The 20,246-nt window shown below is 53.5% G+C and overlaps 1 protein-coding gene across 1 annotated transcript in view; it reads right to left on the bottom strand.

Moving 5' to 3' along the window:
- COL13A1 (collagen type XIII alpha 1 chain) overlaps positions 1–20,246 on the bottom strand; it is a 134,808-nt gene that overhangs the window by 28,065 nt on the left and 86,497 nt on the right. Inside the window, exons 17-25 of the mRNA XM_008048529.1 lie at positions 11,962–12,006; positions 11,059–11,091; positions 10,321–10,347; positions 7,055–7,108; positions 5,834–5,920; positions 4,251–4,304; positions 2,768–2,812; positions 2,333–2,401; positions 1,114–1,137 (exon numbers count right to left, since the gene is read on the bottom strand). Coding sequence (XP_008046720.1) covers positions 1,114–1,137; positions 2,333–2,401; positions 2,768–2,812; positions 4,251–4,304; positions 5,834–5,920; positions 7,055–7,108; positions 10,321–10,347; positions 11,059–11,091; positions 11,962–12,006 — 438 coding nt within the window. The remainder of the gene's footprint in view (positions 1–1,113; positions 1,138–2,332; positions 2,402–2,767; positions 2,813–4,250; positions 4,305–5,833; positions 5,921–7,054; positions 7,109–10,320; positions 10,348–11,058; positions 11,092–11,961; positions 12,007–20,246) is intronic.

Raw genomic sequence — 20,246 nt, forward strand, 5'->3', positions numbered from 1 at the left:
GACTACATATTGTGGGGTTTCACTTGCATGAGACTCTAGAAAAGACAAATCTAATCTGCAGTGATAGAAAGCAGATCAGTGGTGGCCCGGGGCTGCAGGTGAGTATGGGAGTGACTCCCAAGATGCATGTAAAAACTTTCTGGAGTGACTGGGGTGGTAGATACTTGGGTATGTACATTTATCAAAACTATTCAATATCAGCACTTAAAATAAGCACCTTTTATTGCACGTAAGTTATACCTCAAGGTTGATTTAAAGAAAAAAATACTTCCAGGAAAGTGTATTTCCATGCTTATTTCCAGTAGCTATTTCAAATAATATATTATAACACCCCCAAATAAAGTTCATTGATTTCACAGTATCACATCACTGACATCAATTTCTGGGATTGGGGCGTCATATGAGTGGTGTTAGATTCTGAGATTGTATCATTCTTAAGTGTGTTTTGTGGTTCATAGCTACACACACACACACACACACACACACACACACACATACACATTTAGCTGAATTGAAATTCCAGTAGACTGAGAACCTCATGATCTCTCCTCTGCTCTTCACCTTAGAAGTTAAACTTGGAGGTGGTCATTTTAACTACAGATATTTACTGAGAGTTTGTCACTGGTAGGCACATGCACAAAACCTGGGCTTGCGATTCATTGGCTTTCCAAGTGCAGATCATGAAATTTATTTCCAGGAAAGGGAGAACTGTGGAGGGTTGCTACTAATTTTTCAGGATAATGGATTTTATTAGCTGAAGGTTGGGTGAAAAGAAACATAAAAACACTCTCCTTAATACTACTGCTTCCTTGACTCAGCTATAAATAGAGCCAGGCATTTATACTGTCACCAGAGTGTACAGCTGGGTTGGTGAAGAGCTCATACTCAGAGAACAGCCATACCCAGGGCACACGCAGCTCCAGAGGCCCAGCACCAATCCTGACCCCTCTTACTGGGCTCAGACACTCTCTGCCCCAGCACTGATGGGTCAGTCCTAACCTAGAACCCAGCGTCTGCTTTCTGGGGAGGAAAGAACTCAATTCCTTGCCTCCAGGCTGCCTTCTCCTTCTCCCAGCCCAGTACCCGAGGAAAGCAAGGAGGAGGAAGACTCACCATCAGCGCCAGCGTTCGTATCTCCTAAAAAAACCAACATAAAATGCAATGAGGTGAAGATCATACTGAGAGCCTTCTGGAAGGTCCTCTCCGCCCAGTCATGGAAAGGTGAGAGCTGAACCTCTCGAAGAGCACAGGCGGAGGTAAACCCTCACAGGTGGACTCCATGTCTCCCAGTCCCATGCCCCCAGCCCCACCCCTCCCAGAGGTTTGCAATCACAGGTCAGGGAGCATGCTGCATCTCATAAGACAATGACGCTCCGAGGCTGTCCTACAGTGGAGTCAGGCACACCCTAAAATGAACTGCAACCTTTCCTCCAGTTATTACAGAAGGGAAGGAAGCAACACCTCTTATTCCTTCTGATCACCCACTGAGGATCCTCCCTTGTTCTTTCCTCTTCTCCCAGGACCCAGATTTCAAGGTTTCAAAGCACCTCCCTTAAACAGACACACTGTAGCAAAATACACAATCACCCAAAATGGGTTCGAGGGATGATTTTTGGTTGTAAAAAAAGAATTTTGCATCTTGTAAATGAATTCACACACATACACAGAAGGAGTGGTTCTCAACCTGGGAGGAGTTTGTCCCCCAGGGGACATTTGGTTGTGTCTAAAGACATACTTTGATTGTCACAGCTGAGGGCAGAGTGCTGTCAGCATCTAATGGGTAGAGACCAGGGATGCTTCTAAACATCCTAGGATGCATAGGAGAGCCTTCCCACAACAAAGATCATCTGGCCCAACATGGCAATAGTGCCAAGGCTGAGAAACCCTGCTCGAAAGGTGGAGAGTTTGTGAACTTGAAATAGGGTTGAACTGACACAAACAGGAGGTGCGTTCCAGGAGGACAGGTCTGCCATGTGAAAGGGGAGTAGGCATGCACTTAATAAGTGGGTCCTGAGCCCTGGACAGGCCAGCTCCCCGCCGGGTGCCGGGAGATTCCACTGAGGCTCTTAGATCCAAGAGCAGGGATAACTTCAGACAGGGAGTCCGGCCAGCTGGATACCAAATATCAGAGGCCACTTGCCAGGAGGTTGCACAGGGGGAGGCCAACGGAGAGAAAACAAGGGAGCCAGGCTCTTGGAAGCTCTGTCCTGTGACCTGAGGCAGGTCCTCTACTCAGCACTGTAGAAGAGCTCCCTCATCAGGGCAGGGGTGCGGGGCCCTGAGGTCCACGAGGACCTCTAGATCTCTAGTCTCTGGGCTGGACCCCACTCACCTGGAGAGCTTCGTTGATGTTTCCATTGTAATCTACCATCTCTCCTTTCCCTGGTTCTCCCTTGGAGCCCTGGAAAGCAAATGAGATCTCAGCCCAGGGCCTGAACCAGGAGGGACCTGAGGGTCTTTAACAAATGGGGAGGGGAGCACAGCCACCAGTGGCTGCACCCAGCTTCACACAGGTGGACCCAGAACAGCCGGAGGTGATCTATCAGAGATTCCAGACACTGCTGAAGGATGCTCGGGGTCGCAGAAAAAATGGAGAAGACCCCATCTGAGAAGTCTGGGCCACATGGATCTGGAGAAGATGGAGTCCACTCACCATGCCACATCAGATATCCTACCTGGAGCCAGAATGCTCATCCCTTTATAAGCTATCAAGACCCCCAAGATCAAGCCGCTTCATGCAGGGACTCCAGGTGAGAGAGGCACATACCTTGGGGCCGGCTGGTCCCTGCTCTCCAGCTGCTCCGGGCTCCCCCTGTTGCATGACAAAATAGGAGCGAAATCAAGATAAAGTTGGTCCCCAGATGGGCCATGTGTTAGGGACCTGGAGAGGACCAGGAGGCTTATCTTAGTTCAAGCCAACAGGACACAGACCTCGCTGTCCATCAAAGCGTGGGTTCTGCCCCTTCAAGAGACATCCCCTGAATACCAGCCCACAGTCCTCTCTCCCTGTGAGTTCCTCAGGGCTCCCTCTCACTTCAAACTCAGTGATATTCTTATTTTTTTAGAGACAGGGTCACCCTCTGTCACCCAGGCTGGAGTGCAGTGGTGTGATTGTAGTTCTCTGCAGCCTTGAACTCCTGGACTCAAGGGATCCTCCTGCCTCAGCCTCCTGAGTAGCTGGGACTACAGGTGCACACCACACCCAGCTAATTTTTAAAAAGTTTTCATAGAGATGGAGTCTCACTATGTTGTCCACACTGATTTCAAACTCCTGGCCTCAAGCAATTCTCCTGCCAGAGTCTCACAAAGTGTTGGGATTATAGGTGTGAGCCACTGTGCCTGACCCTCAGTGATAGTCTTTCTGTTCTGTGTTAGTGGTTAGTGTCTGCCCTTTGTCCCTCTGGCCACCTTTCCCCAGTCCCTAAAGTCAGCTGCCTCCTTGGGAACAAGAACCTTCCCTTCTCTTTATTTCCATTCTGTACAGGCATTAAGGGCTCAGCAGCTTTTTGCCAGTGGAGAACCTGGTGGTTCTTTTAGGGCCCCTTCTGCTTGTGAAAGACCCAAACTACCCGGTCTTTAGGCATTAGGCATTAGAAGGACACAGGTATATGAGACATCCAACCTCTCAGAGTGGGTGGCAGGAGGGATTTGTTTCTATTGCAAGCAGGATAGCACCACAGGGAGTAAGTGAAACAGTGGTGTCAATTATGAAAAACAAACCACAGTTCTGGTTTTTCTGGGGTATCCTCACACTGAAGATAATTTTAAAAAATTAAGATGGAAAGTAAAAATCCAGGAACACCTGGATCTGTTTGATCGAACACCTGACTACCCTGCAGCTGACCAGCTTGAAGAGTGGGGAGCCAGTGTCACCTCCAGGTAATTACCCTCTACTCCCCACCCCTACAGTGTTTCAGTCACTGTGTACCTGTGAGCGACACAAGGGCCTTTCAAGGGTGTAGCTGAAGGGGAGCGATAGCCCACCTTAATCACTGGCTTGGAAGGCTCTGTATCACTCCCCTGCTTGAGCCTCCCACCCCTGGGCCGGTTTCTAACCGACCACTGCTTCAGTGGATGGCTCTCTAAAGCACAAGCCTAGTAGGAAATAGGGAAGCCACGGGTCACAGTCGGTCAGCCTGTGCCCTGGGTCCAGCCCTAGGGATGGCCGAGACTATTTCTCTGAGCTGGGACTTGACCTCCCAAAACTGACCCCCATCCTGCAGCTCTGGGATGTGGGGGACCCCTTGTACCTTGTCTCCTTGCCGTCCTGGGGGCCCAGTGTGGCCATTGACTCCTGCTTCTCCCTGGGGAAGAGGAGAGACGTGGGGTGAGGGCACAGAGGGCAGCTTGGACAGCTGCTTAAGAGGCAAAAGATGGTCTTGCTGTTTGTTTTCTGGGTGTTGTTCACAGACCTCTCCTTCCCCCTGGCTTCTACAGCCTTCCATCCTCCCACCTGACTCCACCTTTGGGCCCAGTCTGGGCCTCACCTCCTCGGGAAGCCCTGCCTGTCTCCTGCTTTCTGCAACCTTCACTGGTGTCCAGCTGCCCTGCCCAGCCCTCCTGGTTCTTGATCAGTCCTCACACGCCCCATTCTGTTGCCACTCTCAGCTGGACTATGGGTTGCCATCACCCCTGACTACAGGGAGGCAGGTAACTTGGAGCCTGGCACACTTGAAAAGGTGCTTCCTCGGGTTCTGCTACGGGGGCAGGGTCGAGGGTGAAGTCACTGGGCAACTGTGCGGAGGGCCCCAGGAGACTAAGATGGAAGGTGCAGGGAGAGATAGGAGGTGGCCCATTGCAAATATTTCACCAGCTAAACATTGTGCCTGCAGCTGGTGTTGACATGAGCTTGGGAGCACAGTCTTCTGACTTTCCCTGGCTTTTGTCTAAAGACACAGGTCGATAGTGACCAGGTTTCTCCAACCCCAAATCAAGACATAAAATGTGCCAGGTACTTGTGGCCTGCATGGCCAGCGGGATAAACTCCAGCCCTGGGATGTCCTGGAGCCTGGATGCCAGGGCGGCCTTTCTCTTCTAGTCACAGTCAGGGTGGGCGTGGGCTTAGCCAGAGCCCCTTCCTGTCACCTCATCCTGCCTGCCTCCATGGTGTCTGTGGCTCCCTGTACTCCACATCTGTGAATGGAAAGTGTGTTTATCCTGCTAGACTGTGAAGGAGCCAGAAAGGTTCTCTGCAGTCCCGAACCCATGGCAAGCCTTGGATAAACACTGGTGGAATGTATGCGTGTACCGCCTCAGATAACGTGGAATCAATTTCACACTTTCCTTTTGAGCTAGGAAAGAGTTCACATTTTCTTGTGCGTTTCCTTGGGCTACTAAAATGCACCAAGCAACCCCAGAGGCATCTGCTTTGGGAAACGCAAATCTTACTATTGCACTTTACAAACAGAAAGAGAGCCCAGTTCCCATGCTCAGCTGCCCCCACCACTGCCACCCTCCCCCTACCAGGTGTGCCACTACCAGGTGGGGCTCAACTGGTCATTCTCCTACAACCTTCTCAGAGCCAAGGTGGGCGTTTCTGCCCAAGCTGCTGCAGCCATTGGCCCCTGACTCAGTTCCATCAGCCATCTGAAATGACGGGACCACCCATCTGCCCCAGGGAAGACATCTCTCCTGGAAGGCCAGACAGTTGCCTGCTGGGGAGCAGGAGTTGTGTCCAGATGACCTTCTAGAATCCACTGGGGAAAATCACACATCTGGAGCAGGAGGAAACTAGAGAGGCCAAAATGCCCAAGACATGAGTCCCCAAGAACAGGCTGCAGATAAAGGCCACAGACAAGCATCTCCCTTGACACTGATCCCAGGGAAGACTCACCTTTGGCCCTGGGAGTCCAGGGAGCCCTGGGGGGCCGGACTCCCCTCTGCCTCCTCCAATGGAGTTACCAGCATCGCCTTTCTCTCCCTGGGGATGGAAGGGACAGTCACCATCCCTGATTGGACCGAGCCCTAGGAGGTGACTCACCCCTTGCCTTCTGCTCCTCCCCCTCACAGCTCAGAGGAGTGGAGGAGGAGGTTGCCCTCCGGTCTAGGCTGAGTGCTGGAGGGATGCTAAAGTCTATGGGTTCCAGGATGCCTGGAGACTGGGGATTTCAGAACCCCAGCCTAGTCTGATCCAGCAGTGGGATTTGAGGAGAGAATGGAGCTGTTTACTGAAGGGGAAAAGTCTTAGAGCTGAAAGACCTGGGGCCGGAGCAGTGTTTCTCAAAGTGTGTCCTGTGGACTAATCCTCAGTGGGTTGGGAATATCTGAAATGTGAAAAGAAGATCTGGTGGCCAAACACTGTTAAGAAATGCAGAGTAAAGGAAGCTTTGCCGGCTCTATCACTGCAGGGTGCTCGAACCCCCTAATAGGTTGGGGTGTACTATGACATTCCAAGAAGCCTGATGCAGCCCTACCTAAACTTATTTGATCTTGTCTTATTTTATTTTATTTTATATTTGAGTTGGGGTCTCAATATGTTGCCCAGGTTGGATGCAGTGGCATGATCATGGCTCACTACAGCCTCAACCTCCTGGGCTCAGGTGATTCTTCTATGTCAGTCTGCCCAGCAGCTGAGACTATAGGTGTCTGCCACACCTGTCCAGGGCAATACAGTGAAATTTTTTGATTTTGCGTAGAGATGAGGTCTCACTGTATTGTCCAGGCTGGCCTCGAATTCCTGGGCTCAAGTGATTCTCCAGCCTCAGCCACCCTAAATGTTGGGATTATAGACATGAACCTCTGTGTCTGCCCCCACCGTGCCTTTTTTTTTTTTTTTTTAATAAAATGTCTCACAGAGCTCATGGGCTGTGCGGCATACTTTCAGAGCCAGTATACAGGAATCTGACCAGGTCATAGTGACTGAATTCTTTGAATTCAGGAATTTCCCCCCCTACCAACAGCTTCTGGCTGTGGTCCAGGTACTTTTGTCCCAGTCTGGGACAGGGACTCATGCTGGAGCCTGTGTGGATGTGAAGGGCTGGGCGTGGGATGTGGGTGAGGAAGAACCCTGAGCTCTTTCCACAAGACTCACCATGGAGAGCTTGGTGATACCTACCTTCTGCCCCAGGAGGCCGGGTAGCCCAGGGGAGCCCGCAGCCCCTTTCTCACCCTGCGGGGAGACACAGACAGTGTGGGATTAGAAACTGCTTCTCCAGGATGTCTGGGAAGGCACCAGCCCCACCAGCTCAGGGAGGATCACTTGCCTTTCCTCATTCCTGCCTCCCTGCCTCCTCCTTGGGAGGTTCTCTGAAGGGCCCTGATTCCTCCAGGATCCCCATTCTGGCTGGCTATGTCCCTGAGTCACTCTAGGTGATGACCAGCATGACTGGTCCTCTCTTTCCCATGCAGCCTGAGCCCTCATCACTCCCACAGGGGAGAAGTGATATAATCATGGCTCCCCACAGCCTCAGCCTTCTGGGCACAGGTGGTCCTTCTGCCTCAGCCTCCCAAGTAGCTGAGACTACAGGGGGGTGCCAGCCCATGCCTGGCTAATATTTTTATTTTGTGTGTAGTGACAAGGTTTCTCTATGTTGCCCAGGCTGGTCTCGAACTCCTGGGCTCAAGATCATAAGAAAGGCTGGCAGCATTTAGGCCCTTCTGGGAGTCTCCTGGGGCAAGGAGAGTACTTCAGAATGCCAGGAGCACTTCCTTTTCAGCATTCTGCCCTTCTCCACGTTCTGTCTCACAGCTAGAGGCCCAGTCTTTTCCGCCCACCTCCTCCCTGACTCTAGGGATGACAAAACCCAGCTGACCAGAACTTTTCCTTTGTAGGAATATTTTGAGAAGTTTAGCTCCTGTTATGGGTTAAATTGTGTTTCCCCAATTCAACCCCAACCCCCGGTCCCTCAGAATGTGAACTTCTTGGGAAATAGGGTAATTGCAGATGAAATTAGTTAAGATAAGGTCATATTGGAGTAGGGTGCACCCCTAATCCTATATGCAGACGCTGTTATCAGAAGGGGGATTTGGACACGGACACACAGACAGGGAGTCACCATGTGAAGATGGAGACAGAGATTGGGGTGATGCTTCTACAAGCCAAAGAACACCAAAGATCTCCAGCAACCACCAGCAGTTAGGGGGGACTCCTGGGACAGACTCTCACAGTCTTTAGAAGGATCCAACCCTGCTAACACCTTGCTTCCAAAACTGTGAGACAATGAATTTGTTGTTGTGGCCACCCAGCCTGTGGTACTTAGCCATGGCAGCCCTAGAAAACTAACCCACCTCCCTTACCCGCTTCCCTCCCTACTGAATTATTCTTTTTCCCCCCTCATGGCATGAATCAAAGAATCCCTTTGAGATAGTTGAGCCCATCCTCATCTCACAGGTTTAGCAAGGAAAGCCCCAAGGGGTTCCGCAACTTGTGGACAACCATTCACTGTGTTAGCAACAGAGCCGGGTAGAACCCTGGTGTCTCCTGACGTTCCACCTTCTAGGACACAGAAGCGTCACTTCGCATTTACAGAGCACGCAAGCCAGGATCCAGAGGCAGGAGAGGCATTTGCAGTGTGCTCCTGACAAGTGGGCCCTGCTATGCTCACCCAGGTCCCCAGGCCCGAGCCAGCCTCACGGGGATCAAGAGCAAAACAGCAGCAACCCCTCCCACCTCTGCCCCATGATGGATGGGAACACTCTCTCTCTGAGTTGGCTTGGGCGGCCATAACAAAACATTATAGTCTGAGGGGCTGAAACAGCAGAAGTGTATTTTCTCGTGGGTCTGGAGACTGGAAGGGTGTCAGCATGGCCAGATACTGGTGAGGGCGCCCTTCCTGGCTTGGAGACGACTACTCTGTTGCTGTGTCCTCACATGGCAGACAGACAGAAAGATCTGTCCCTCTTCCTCTTCTTATAAAGCCACCAATCCATCAGGTTAGGATCCCAACTTTATGACCTCATTTCACCTTGATTACCTCCCCCAAACCCTATTTGTAAATACAGTCACATTGGGGGTCAGGGTTTCAATGTAGGAATTAGGGGAGGGGGACACATTCAGCCCACAGTTGTGCCCAATATCAGTGAGCACCCCAAGAGTGCCCCACCAGCGGGGGGTTAGTATCAGGTTGGCATGAGAAGCTCCACCCTCCGTGGTCCCGAGGAGCAGCAGTTCTCAAATATAAGAATAGAGCCGAGGTCTCTGGGGCCGTCACTTGGGCAGATGTTCATTGAACTTTGTGGCTAGAGCCACAGAAGATGCCACACCCAGGCTTTGGGGGTCATCTCCTTGGGCAGGGGCTGAGTGGTAAAGTGGCCAGAAGCTGGCCAGCAGGGGTTGCAGAGGACCAGGCAGGGGCCTGGCCATGGAAGGGAACAAGTCCCAAGGAGGCCCAGCCACCTTGCCTTGTCTGGTCTGCTCCTATGTACGTGCCTTAGACTGGGCATCCTCCCAACAAAGGCCAGGTCTAAAGGGAAAGGATATAGGTCCTGTCCTCTAGAGATCCCTGGGGAGCAGCTACAGAACAAGGCAGGTTCCTCCCTTGGTTGGGCTTTCTGCTAGGTGACCAAACCTTCCCAGGAGAGTGGGGGTGTTCTCGAGTGTGGGTTTCCAAAGCTCGGCCAGGCCGTCCTGTCATTCCCCTCTTTCCGGGACGCATGCACCCACGACACACTGCAGGCAACACACCAGTCATGGAGCAGGGACAGGGAGGAGGACCAGTGAGGCCAGGATGAGGGGGAACACACTCAAATACACAATATCCTACCCTCTGCCCCCTCTTTCCCAGCAAACCTGGGGGCCCCGGCTTCCCTGTTGCTCCTGGGACTCCCTTTGAGGTAAGAAGAGAAAGTCACTGATAAGAGGATATGGAGGGGTTGAGGGATGGGATGGGCAGTGATCATGGACCAGCATTTCCAGAATTTTTGTCCCATAAGCTCCTCCTCTTAAAAAAAAGGGGGGGGGGGTGTTCTTGCCAAAAAAGTTTTGAAAATGTCACATAAAATATTTTCTTTTGAGAGCTGCTCTATGCACATTTAGCAAATTAAAGGCTCTGAGAAGGTCTGCAGCAAAGAAACCTGTTCTCAGAATTATTTGACCATGGGAACTTTTTTTTGATGTCACTTCTTTCTTTGTCCTAGACAAAGGAGAAAGAGGACCCTGCAGGTACAGGGGACAATAGTCACTGCGGCTATAGCTGACATGCACGCAGGCCAGGATCCAGAGGCAGGAGAGGCATTTGCAGTGTGCTCCTGACAAGCGGGCCCTGCTATGCTCAGCCAGGTCCCCAGCCCCGAGCCAGCCTCACGGGGATCAAGAGCAAAACAGCAGCAACCCCTCCCACCTCTGCCCCATGATCGATGGGAACATTCTCTCTCCATCAGTACCTTGGCTCCTGGGGTCCCCGGCTCACCCTGTGTGGAAAAAGAGAAGACTCAGGTACAGAAACAGGTGTGAGAGAGAAAGAGCAGGAATGAATGGGCAGAGGCACTGGCACCGGGGCCAGGGTGGGGCGGTGAAACATTCGGCCGGCCCTGGCTTTTCTCTGCTCAGCCATCAGGTCCCTGGCCAAAGGCGGCTTGCTGGGCTGCTGGGCCTCAGAGGGGCCCATTCATCCCCAAGGTGAGGGGTGTGGAAGGTATCAGCAGATTTGAGGCACCCCAGGAGGCAGGGCATTTGGTCTGGACACGGTGCTCCATGTGTGGACCTGCTGTGAAGACTGACATAGAGCACTTGTTTTTTCCAGGCTGTCCCCCATCTGCCGCCAACCAAGTGGGATGTTAGGGTGGGGGTTCAAGAGATGGATGCCTGTTTTTCTTTCTGACGCTTTGGAAGCGTGCAGTCACTGAATTCCAGAGGGTGGAGGAAAGATCTGAGGTCTCTTTGTACATTGGCAGGCAAGTGAGACCCTCCGTTGAGGCAGGACAACCTTTGCTGCTCACTTAAACATCTGTGGCTCAGGGCGTACACCCAGCATCAATGTTACTTTAAGTCCAAATCCTGTCTGCCCCTTCATGGGTCCAGGGGTTACCCCACTGAGCCGCAAAGCCCCAGCTGTGAACTCTGGGTGCCATCTCTCCCATCCCTCCCGCCCCCTGATGTGTTGAGTGACAAAAACAACTGACCTTCATCCCAGCCACGGCGATTCCAGGAACCCCCTGGCAGAGAGAAAAAGGCCTGAAGACATTCTTCGGTCAGAGGGCAGCATGGAGGAGGTGGCTAGCCTCCCCTTGGTGCGATGTGAAGGAAGACTGCTCACTCCTGTCTGCCGCCCCAACCCTGTCCTGCCTTCCCTGGAAGTGGGGCACTGAGCCGGGCACAGGAGAGGGCCCGAGGAAGAGGTGTGGTACAGCCCAGCCCGCTGGATTCCCTGGGCTTCCCGTCCACCTGCCCAGCGCCCGGGATCTACTGGGAGGCACAGTGGGGACTGTGGGTCAGTAGATGGGGCTAGAGGGGGTGTCCCTGAGGTAGAAGGGAGTTTCATTGGACTATGAAAGGAAGAGGAGGGCGTGAGAGGGGAAGGGGAAGGAGGCTGGAGAGCCATGAGGGAGGAAAGAAAAGTAGACGACACAGTGGAGGGACTGACTTACCAAGGACAGTTGCCCCCACGTGTGTAATTGGGATAACTCTTACAGGGAGCTCCCAGGACCTCTGCCCTCAGACTGAGTAGTGGCTGGGAGTGAATCCCTTTTTCACATCTGCCCAAAGCACCATGTAGTAAACCCCAAGCAGAGATGGGATTTGGGACTCCTTAGTTGGGTCTTGGGATGGTAGCCTGAGCTGGGCTGACTGAGAAGGTTGTTTATGACCCAGAGATATCCAGGAGGAGGCTGGTCACAACAGAAGGGCACTGATGAGAAACTATACAGTGGCATGGGTGGACACTTGTGGGGGGGGGGATAGGGCCAAGGCAAGAAGGAGAAGGCATAGGGAGCTGGGACTTCAGGGTTTCCCAGAGCTGGGAAGAGAGAGGGGGGTGCTGGGGGAGGGGTCTCCGGGTTGCCTGAGATGTGGAGAGGGGCAGATACCTTGGCTCCATGCTTGCCCGGCATTCCTGGCATGCCTCGTTCTCCCTGGAAGAAGAAACACGAGAAACAATGAGAAGAGAACCAGACCTGGCCCTGGAAGCATGTCAGTGAGCTGGCTTGTCGAAGCCTGGGACAGTCACTCTGCTCACGGTGAGCTCCAAGGACCTTGTCCTGATGGCAGCCACGTGGGCCACTGTCCTCAGTTATGTGGACTTGCAGGAAAGCCCAAGTCACAGATCCCAGAGCAGGAAAGGCCCCAGAAAGAGAGGCCCACCATGTGGAAACCAGGCCAGTGAGGAGAAGTGACCTGCTCAAGGTCTACGGCCACTCAGGATCGGGCTGGGCCTGGACGTTGGGGCTGTGGGCAGGGGCAGCCCACTTGGCCACTTGCCTACTGCATACCATCCCTCTCATCCCTACTTCTTGGCCCATCTTCTCTCCAGCAGCTTTGCTAAGATGGTACCTCTGGCTGAGACAGGCAGGGGCTCCCTTCTTTCTTCACCTGGGGTTCCTTTTCTTCTCAAGTCCCCAGGATAAGCTCTTTCCGAGGGCACGTGGGCCTTAGCCTGTGTGGCTGCCCCTTTCTCTGCACCCCATTTCTGACTCTGCCTGCCCAGGAGCGCCTGCCAGGTGCTGCGGCTCTGGGATAGTGTGGGGTGTGCTCTGCGTCTTGGCACTGCCCTGCCTTCATCTTCAATCTCTTTACCTACCCGTGAAAATGCCAAATATGTTGGGGGAGGGGTGAATCGGAAAGGACGCAACACAGAAAAGTAGAGTTGGAGATTAACAGCCAGTGACACACGGGGGGTCAAGATTAGGTGCGGCAGGACTATCACATGACATATCAGGGGAAGAAGGAGAGCAGCTCCTGTCCCCATGAGTTGAATCCCACCCGAAACTCCAACAAGAAGCTCCAGCCAAGGCTCATGATCTCGTCCTGCAACAAGTGACAGTGGCCAGCCTGTCAAAGCTTCCTACATAGGGAGGCCTGTGCTGTGGATGGGCAACACGGAGCCTGCAAAGCCTGCTTCTGCCCCAGCAATCCCTCTGGAGCCCAAGTGCTGTGGCCGGCAGGCCAGGCTGCAATTCCCATAGGCTTATAAGCAGAGGAAACCCTGGCCCTGCCTGGCACCACCACTCAGTTTCCTATTCTCTTCCTTCCCCACCATCTTATGGAGAATCCTGGTCCACCCTTCTCCTCGCCGAGGCCAGAATCACTTCCACTCTCTTCCTCCATGGTGGGTCCTCTACGCTGGCATGCAGGTAGGCTTTCCAATACCCTGGCTGGATAATATACTCTCCTCCTTCAAAACATCCACTGCCCAACATCAACACCTGAGCATGGCCTCCAACCCCCGCTTCCTCGGTAGCCTCATGGTCTGCCATCCTGGCCATGACACCAACTAGTATCTGTGTCCCCGAAAACACCACTCTTTCCCATGATTCTGTCTTTCTGCTATTTCTTCAACTCAAACTCCATTTAGTGTTTAAGGCCTTGGTCAATAAAACACCTGGCGCTTTTTGGGATTCCTTTGACTGAACTGCCCTCACACATGGACTTTTTTATCTTATGGGCCACAGACCAAAATTCCCCCAGCAGATAGGGGCTGGGCCCTGTGGCAGCCTTCAGAGGCCGTGTGATGGAAGGGACCCTCTGTCTCCTCTGTGGAGCCTTTTGCTGTCCCCCGTAGCCCAGGGCTGCTTCCTCAGTACCACGGAATCACTTTGCATTTGGAATCTGCATGCCAGATCTGGCCTGTCATGGCTTCATCTCCATGCTGTATGGGTCAAATCTCTGAATTCTGCAAAAGGCCCAGAATCTTCAGCTCCAAATATCAGAGCCCTTCCTCAGCCTGAACCTCTCCTTGCCACCCCAACCCCAACCCCCCAGTGAACCCTGAGCTGCAGGCAGGTGACAGTGCTAGACTCAGGAAGTGACCATGGCAGACAGGCCAGTGCCCCAGGCCTGCCCCGCCCTGCCGTCAAGCTCCCTCTTGTGGGAGAGAGCACAGAGAGGCGCCGCCATGGACGGCACCTGCCATGGGCTTGAGAGCTTGACATCCTTCCTCTACTCGACCTCCTAGAGTCCCTTCCAGTGTGGGAGTGGATGTTACTCCTGCTTCACAGGCAAGCCAACTGTGGCAGAGAGAGGCCAGGCATGATGGCCAAGGTCATGCCGAGTAGGGCTTTGAACAACACCTTGAACATCAGATGGATGGATATTCCATCCGCTTCCATCAAACAGCCTCTGCAGGCTGTAAGCAGGGCACAACCCCTCTCTTCTGGGGTCCCTCGGGTCTGTGGTCCATAGGGATGAAGAGGTTCATGCTTGAGGGCAGCTCAGCCTAGGGCACCCAGAAAAGCGTGGGGCCCTGCCTGAGCACGCAGGTCTTCTCTGTGGCCAGCAGAGGGCGCATCAGGACCTCATCTGAAGTCTGGCCGCTCTGGCCACAGAGGTCTCAAAGCCTTCTCTCAGGAGCGCCAGCTGAGGGTCTCTGTCCCTCTTCGGAGGACTAGGGTCCCTTGCTAATGTTCCAACGAACCCAGCTAGGCTAACTCAGCCCGGGGGCCCCCACGGTCCCCTTTTGGGGGTGCAGATGGGAAGTCAGCTTGGGAGCCCCTGAATATTCAGAGGTCTCCTTTCATCCTCCTCTTCCTCTGTCTTTTCTTCTGCTTCCCCCAGTGACCCTGCCCCCTCTTCCCTCCTCCATCTTGGGGATCTGTGCTGGAAGTGTGTGTGACATCGATGGGTAAGCCACTATGCTCCTTTGGGTTCAGGGCTGCAAAGTGAGGTTAGACCAGATACCTCCCACCCACTCCTATGCTCGGTCTCTCTCCTCCCACCCCAGCTCTGCGTTTTCTCCCCTGGACAGCCCTCAGGAGGGAGAGAGGCCAAAGCTAGAGAGGTGACACTGGGGTCTGTTGGCAGCACCAGAAAAAGGTTGGGGGGGAGGGGTCCTAGCTCGGGTACAAATGCAGCTGTAGGAGGGGTCCCAGCAAGTCTCTGCTCTCCCCTCGCCCTGCCCACAGAGGGAGAGCTGTGGGGTGCTCCTGCAGGAGAGGAGGGTGAGGTCAGCTTCATGTTCATCCTGGGGCTTCTGTCTCCAATTTTCCAGGAAACTGTGCAGAGCAAAGCCCCGGGACTTGAGGGTTTCCAGGCTAATTGGGGTTGTCTGCAGCCCCTATTGATCTGAGTAAGTAAAGGCACAGTCGTGCACTCAAGGGAAGTCAGAGCCCCTGGGAGCCTCCTAGGAAGCAGCCCTCCTCGTTAGGGTGGCTGACCTCCAGCCCTTTCCTCCTTTCTGGGTCAAGTCTCTTAATTCTGCAAATGACCCGGGCTCCCTTGATGCCCATGTCAGGGCCTCCCTCACTCCCACCCCTTTGCCGGGCAGGAAGCAGGGCCGCCTCGGCTGACCTCCCCCTGCCGCTCACTCCACTCTCATTAGGCTCACTCCCCAGGGCCGGTCTCTGTGGACCTGCCCCCGCCTGACCTCTGAACCGGAACGCAGCTTCTCCCAGACCACAACACATTGATTCTTGGACAGTGGGTGAGGCGGGAGTCATTATCAAGGGCTCCAAGGTCGCCTGTGGTCAGGGCCCATTTGCAGGACAGGAGGTGGGGGCAGGTGGGGGTTGCTGCAAAGGAGGACGGTGACCCGCTTCTGCTCAGAGAGCTGCTCCCATGAGGGCTCTTGGGAGAGTCTGTCCAGAGGCTCCTTTTCTAGTTCCCCTCTTATTTCTGGCTTAGTTTCCCCTCAGTTTTCTGGTTTAAGAAGTTGGTTAGAAATTGCACTCAGTTACGCTCCTCTCACTCATTATTACTACTTTCATCTTCCGAGGGCCTGGCTCTCAGTCTGTCAGGGCCTGTGGGCCTGGATTTATCTCCTCTGCCTCTGTCCTCCCTTGTCTTCCCAGCAGGGAATCCCAGGGGTTCCCCCGGGGCCTCTCAGCCACCCTATCGGTACTATCCTGCAGTTGTGGAAGTGGGTGCTCCGAGACTTACAAAGCTTGGTCCTTTTGCACAGAGTATGGTGACGGAAGCAGTGTCTCCCAGGCCACCCCTATGGAAGGCTGGCTTTTAACCTTGGTGCCAAGAGCTAGTGCAGTAAGGCGTGGATTGCAGTCACTGTCACTGAGAAGGCACTGAGGGAGCACAGGTGCAGGTAGGGGTTTGCCCTGAATGACCTTGAAGGCCTGTCCCAGCCCTGACTTTAAGGCTGCCATGGAGACTCCCCAGCTGGCCCTGTACCTGAGCACGTGACAGCATCAACAGGCCCTCTGTTCTGGTCCCAGCTTCCAGGTGGGAAGACCCATCTTTTACAGAGACGACAGAATTTGGAGCACAGACCACCCATGCCCTGGTCCTGTGGGAGTGGCTTCTTAATGGGTGATTTGCTGTTTGTTGAACAAGCTGGGCAGGGACTTGGCGAGAAGACAGTCTGCAAGGAGGCGGGGGGCTTTGAGGTCAGCTCCCACCCAGACTAAGGCCAGGGAAGCTCCAGGAGATGAATGGACTTCCCTGAGGTGAGGTCTGGGTTCCAGCCGCAGCTAGGTCAGGGTGGGGAGGCCCTGGGCAGACTAAGCACACAGACACTTTGTTCCCAGCAGGGGAGGAGGAAGGTTGGTCTGAGAGTATGGGGAGTGGAAGGTTGGGTGGCTAGGGAGCTGGTTCAGGCCTGGTCTAGGGCCCTTTCCCAGTTTGGAAAAGTTGGGTGAGGAAGGCTAATGCCTTTCTCCCCATTAAGAGTTCCCTGGACTCCCTTCCGGGAAAAAGGCAGCTCAGTTCCTGTTTCTCTGGCCCAGCCTCCACACCACAGAGGACCGGAATCACGGAAATCCCAGGTCCTCCGGTCATTAGGGCCGGCGGGAAGTGATCCGGGGAATTACCGGGGTCGGTTGCCCCATTGAAGGCCAGGGCTTTGGAAGGGCGGCTGGCTTGTAATCTCAATTTGAGATCGGTTGATTTTGTAGTTAGTTCCAAAAAGAAAAGTCAGCTCTAATTAATCTTGGAGTTTGGAATGCAAGAAAAACAGGGTCCAGAGAGCACAGGATGGGGGCTGGGGTCCCTTTAGCCTCCATGAGGCCTCAGATCTGGAGCGCGGGTCTTAGTTTTCTGAGCTGCTTTAATTTAAAGGGTCTGGATGTCCTCGCTGGGATTTCACGGCCTTGAAAGAAACTGCTGTCCCCATACCATTGGGCTCCTGTGACTCTGGCTTCCCTGGGTACAGAGCTCTCAGCTGTGTGAGGACGCCATGCAAGTCTGGGGTTACTGAGGTTGCCTGGGAGCCAGGGGATTGCAGGAAGGTGGAGGCCAGCTGCCTCCTCCCGGCTTTATTGGCAGGCTTGGGACCAATCCAAATCCCTAGGGGGTGGAGGGATTGGGTTAGTGCCAGTGGGTAAAGTACTCCATTCCAACTTCTGTGACTAAAACGTCACATTAAGCACCCCGAGTTCTCGGCCATAGACTCTCCAGATACTGTTTGCAGAGAGCCTGGAGGGTGAGAGAAAGCCTGGAGGGTGTGGGTCCAGCTATAACCCTTTTCTCACAAGAAGGGAAACAGCTCAACTCCCACCTCTTTTCCTGCCCCTGGGGGAGGGCTTAGAGGAAAGTCTACTGGACACAATTGTGTCCCCTGGGGCTCATAAGACTCAGGTAGTGAAGTCACTCAGAGCAAGACTTTTGGGGTCAGACAGACCTGCTTCTCTGCTTCCTAGTTGTGGACCGTGGGGGAAATAGCCTCTGTGAACCTCAGTTTGCTCATCTGTAAATAGGGGATAAGAATAAAACCCACCTCACAGGATTGCTACAAGATTTAATGCTTTGATGGAAGCAACGTTCCTAGTACACAGCCTGGTTGGTTGAAAAGGTCCACTAAGGTGGTTGTAATAACATACGCTGTCATTCTACAGTGTGTCCTTTGGAAGAAGGATTGAGGAGGGACGAGGGGAAGAGCCAGCATGGCCATAGGATGAGGGCTGAGATAGACGGGTGGTGTTCTCCACGCCCTCCCCTGGCTCCCGAGCCATCCTACCAAAGGAGCCATCCCATATGCTCCCCAGGGAGTTCCTTTTTCTGGGGAGTCCCACCAGCCTCTGGAAGGGGTAACTGCAGTTACAAGTGGCTCTAGCCTCTGGTCTGACACTGGCACAGCCCACGGTCTGCAGGAGGGGAATGTGTGGCTCAGCCATGGTCCTTCATGTAGACCCTGAGGCTTAACATCAGACCGACACGGGCATCCAAAGTACCCTTACCGCGAGACAGCCCGACCAACTCCAATGCATTTCGAGATAAGCGCTCACCAGGTTTTGTGATCCATATACAGTCTGACAATACTCGTCAATCCTCTTGACAGAGAGCCAGGGTCGTAATGTTTTAAACACGCTTTGCGTCTTGCAACATACTTAAAGTAGATCAGTGCCATAAATTTGGATCAAATAGGTACCACATGGGTATACAACAATACTTGCAGTATCTAGGCAGGCGGGCTTTGAGAGGACGCCAGGTCCAGTCCAGCTGGAGGGGGTGGCGGTGAAGGGAACTAACCATTAACAAACTTCACAGGCTGACAGTCACCTCTGCTGAGAGTTAAGTTCCACCCTCTGGGACAGAGCAAGAAAAGGTCACGTAGAGGGACCCTCAGTCACCCCACAGGTCCCACTCACACCCTGACTTTTGGGCAGCCAATGGTCTCTGTCTCAGCTCGATGTCCCACAGGCCAGCACCCACTCCTCCCTGAGCTGTTGGTATGGGAGCAAACGCATCTTCCCAGCAACTGTGACGAAGCCACCCTTCATGTTAGTGCCCCTTCCTGTGCCTTATTCCAAGCAGAGAACAGAGCAGGGAGGCGAGAAAAAGAGGACTAGTGGGCGAAGAAAAGGAGCTTGGGGATAACACATCTCGGAAACCTCAGGGGAGGGGTCTATGCACAGTTAGCTTAGCCTGGGGTGAGACTCCCGCCCCCAACCCCCAACCCCATCCTGAGCAGACATTCACTTCTGCACCAGGGTGCAAAGATAGGCTGGGCACCAGGCTTGCACTTATGAGACCTAGCTTCTAATTCCAGCATGGCTGTTCACCGGCTATGAAACCTTGGGCAAAATATTAACCTCTCTGAGCTTCTTATTTGTACACTCAGGATAAAGAGTTCTAGTTACTGAGTTGTAGTAAAGATTGAGTAAGACAAGGAGTGAATAAACTTCGGCTAATCTAGAGATGTGAAGTTTTGCTGCACTCATCTCTAGGTACTAACAGACAAAATATCTCACCACTGAGAGTTCAGAGAGGAAGCAAACTGCTGCCTGAGCATGGAGATCCATAATAAGGACACCTGCTGTCCAAGTGAGGCTGGGACAATGGGATAAGCACTTGTAGCCTCCCAAGGAATGATCTCAAGTCCTTAGGGGTGGGACTTGAGACCTCCTGCTGTTGGCCACATTTCTCAGGGCCTGCCCTCTGGCCTCTGATGAACCAGGAGGCAGTGTTGAGCTGGTGGCAAAGCGAGGGACCTGGCAGAGTGAGGCCAGCAGAGAGGGTAGGGTGCTAAGACCGCCTGAAGACTGCTTGGCTTTGTGAGGCTGGTGGCTCCAGTGATGCCTACTGAAAAGACTCAATGACAGACTGGGAGGAGTGGAGGCAGCAGGAGCCTTCCAGAGACAGAGGGAGAGAGGAAGGGGGAGCAACGGCCTCACATTCCTTCCAGATTCCATGAGAAGAGGCCATTGCAGAAGAGCAGGAGGTAGGGCACCTGGCAGAGAAAGAAGGGATGGGGCAAGAGACCAGGATGAAGGGGAAGGGCCTTCTCCTCAGTTCCTCATGGGGTTCAGGAGTGAGGATGCTCTGACAAGCCCTGGATGTGCGTGGAGAAAAGACCTGGACGATGGCTGGAGGTGATGAAGACTCCTTCCTAGGGGATATGGTGCCAACACTGTTCCCAGGAAGCACTGGTTTCCGCAAGTTGGAAAAGTTTTCATCCAGTCTCCCACTTGATAGACAGACTTCTCTTAACACATCCCAGACCAGTCAGTATCCAGTCTCTCCCTGAACACCTCTGGTGACAGAAGCTCTCCTCCCAAGCAAATGGCTATGAGGAAGCTCCTGCTTATTGAGCTAGAACTGTTCTTCCATCAGGGTTTACCCATCAGCACCCTAGTCATGCAGAAGGAGTATGACCCCCCTTCCATACTATAGCAGGGATGCCCTGAGCTCCCGGGGACAGGAAGTGACCCTCCCCACCCTCAGGACGACACCACTAGTCTTCTCTGCAAATTCAAAGCAGTCAGGGCTG

This window comes from Carlito syrichta, unplaced genomic scaffold, assembly GCF_000164805.1.
Source record: "Carlito syrichta isolate Samal-C Ts95f unplaced genomic scaffold, Tarsius_syrichta-2.0.1 Scaffold47093, whole genome shotgun sequence".
NCBI lineage: Eukaryota > Metazoa > Chordata > Mammalia > Primates > Tarsiidae > Carlito > Carlito syrichta.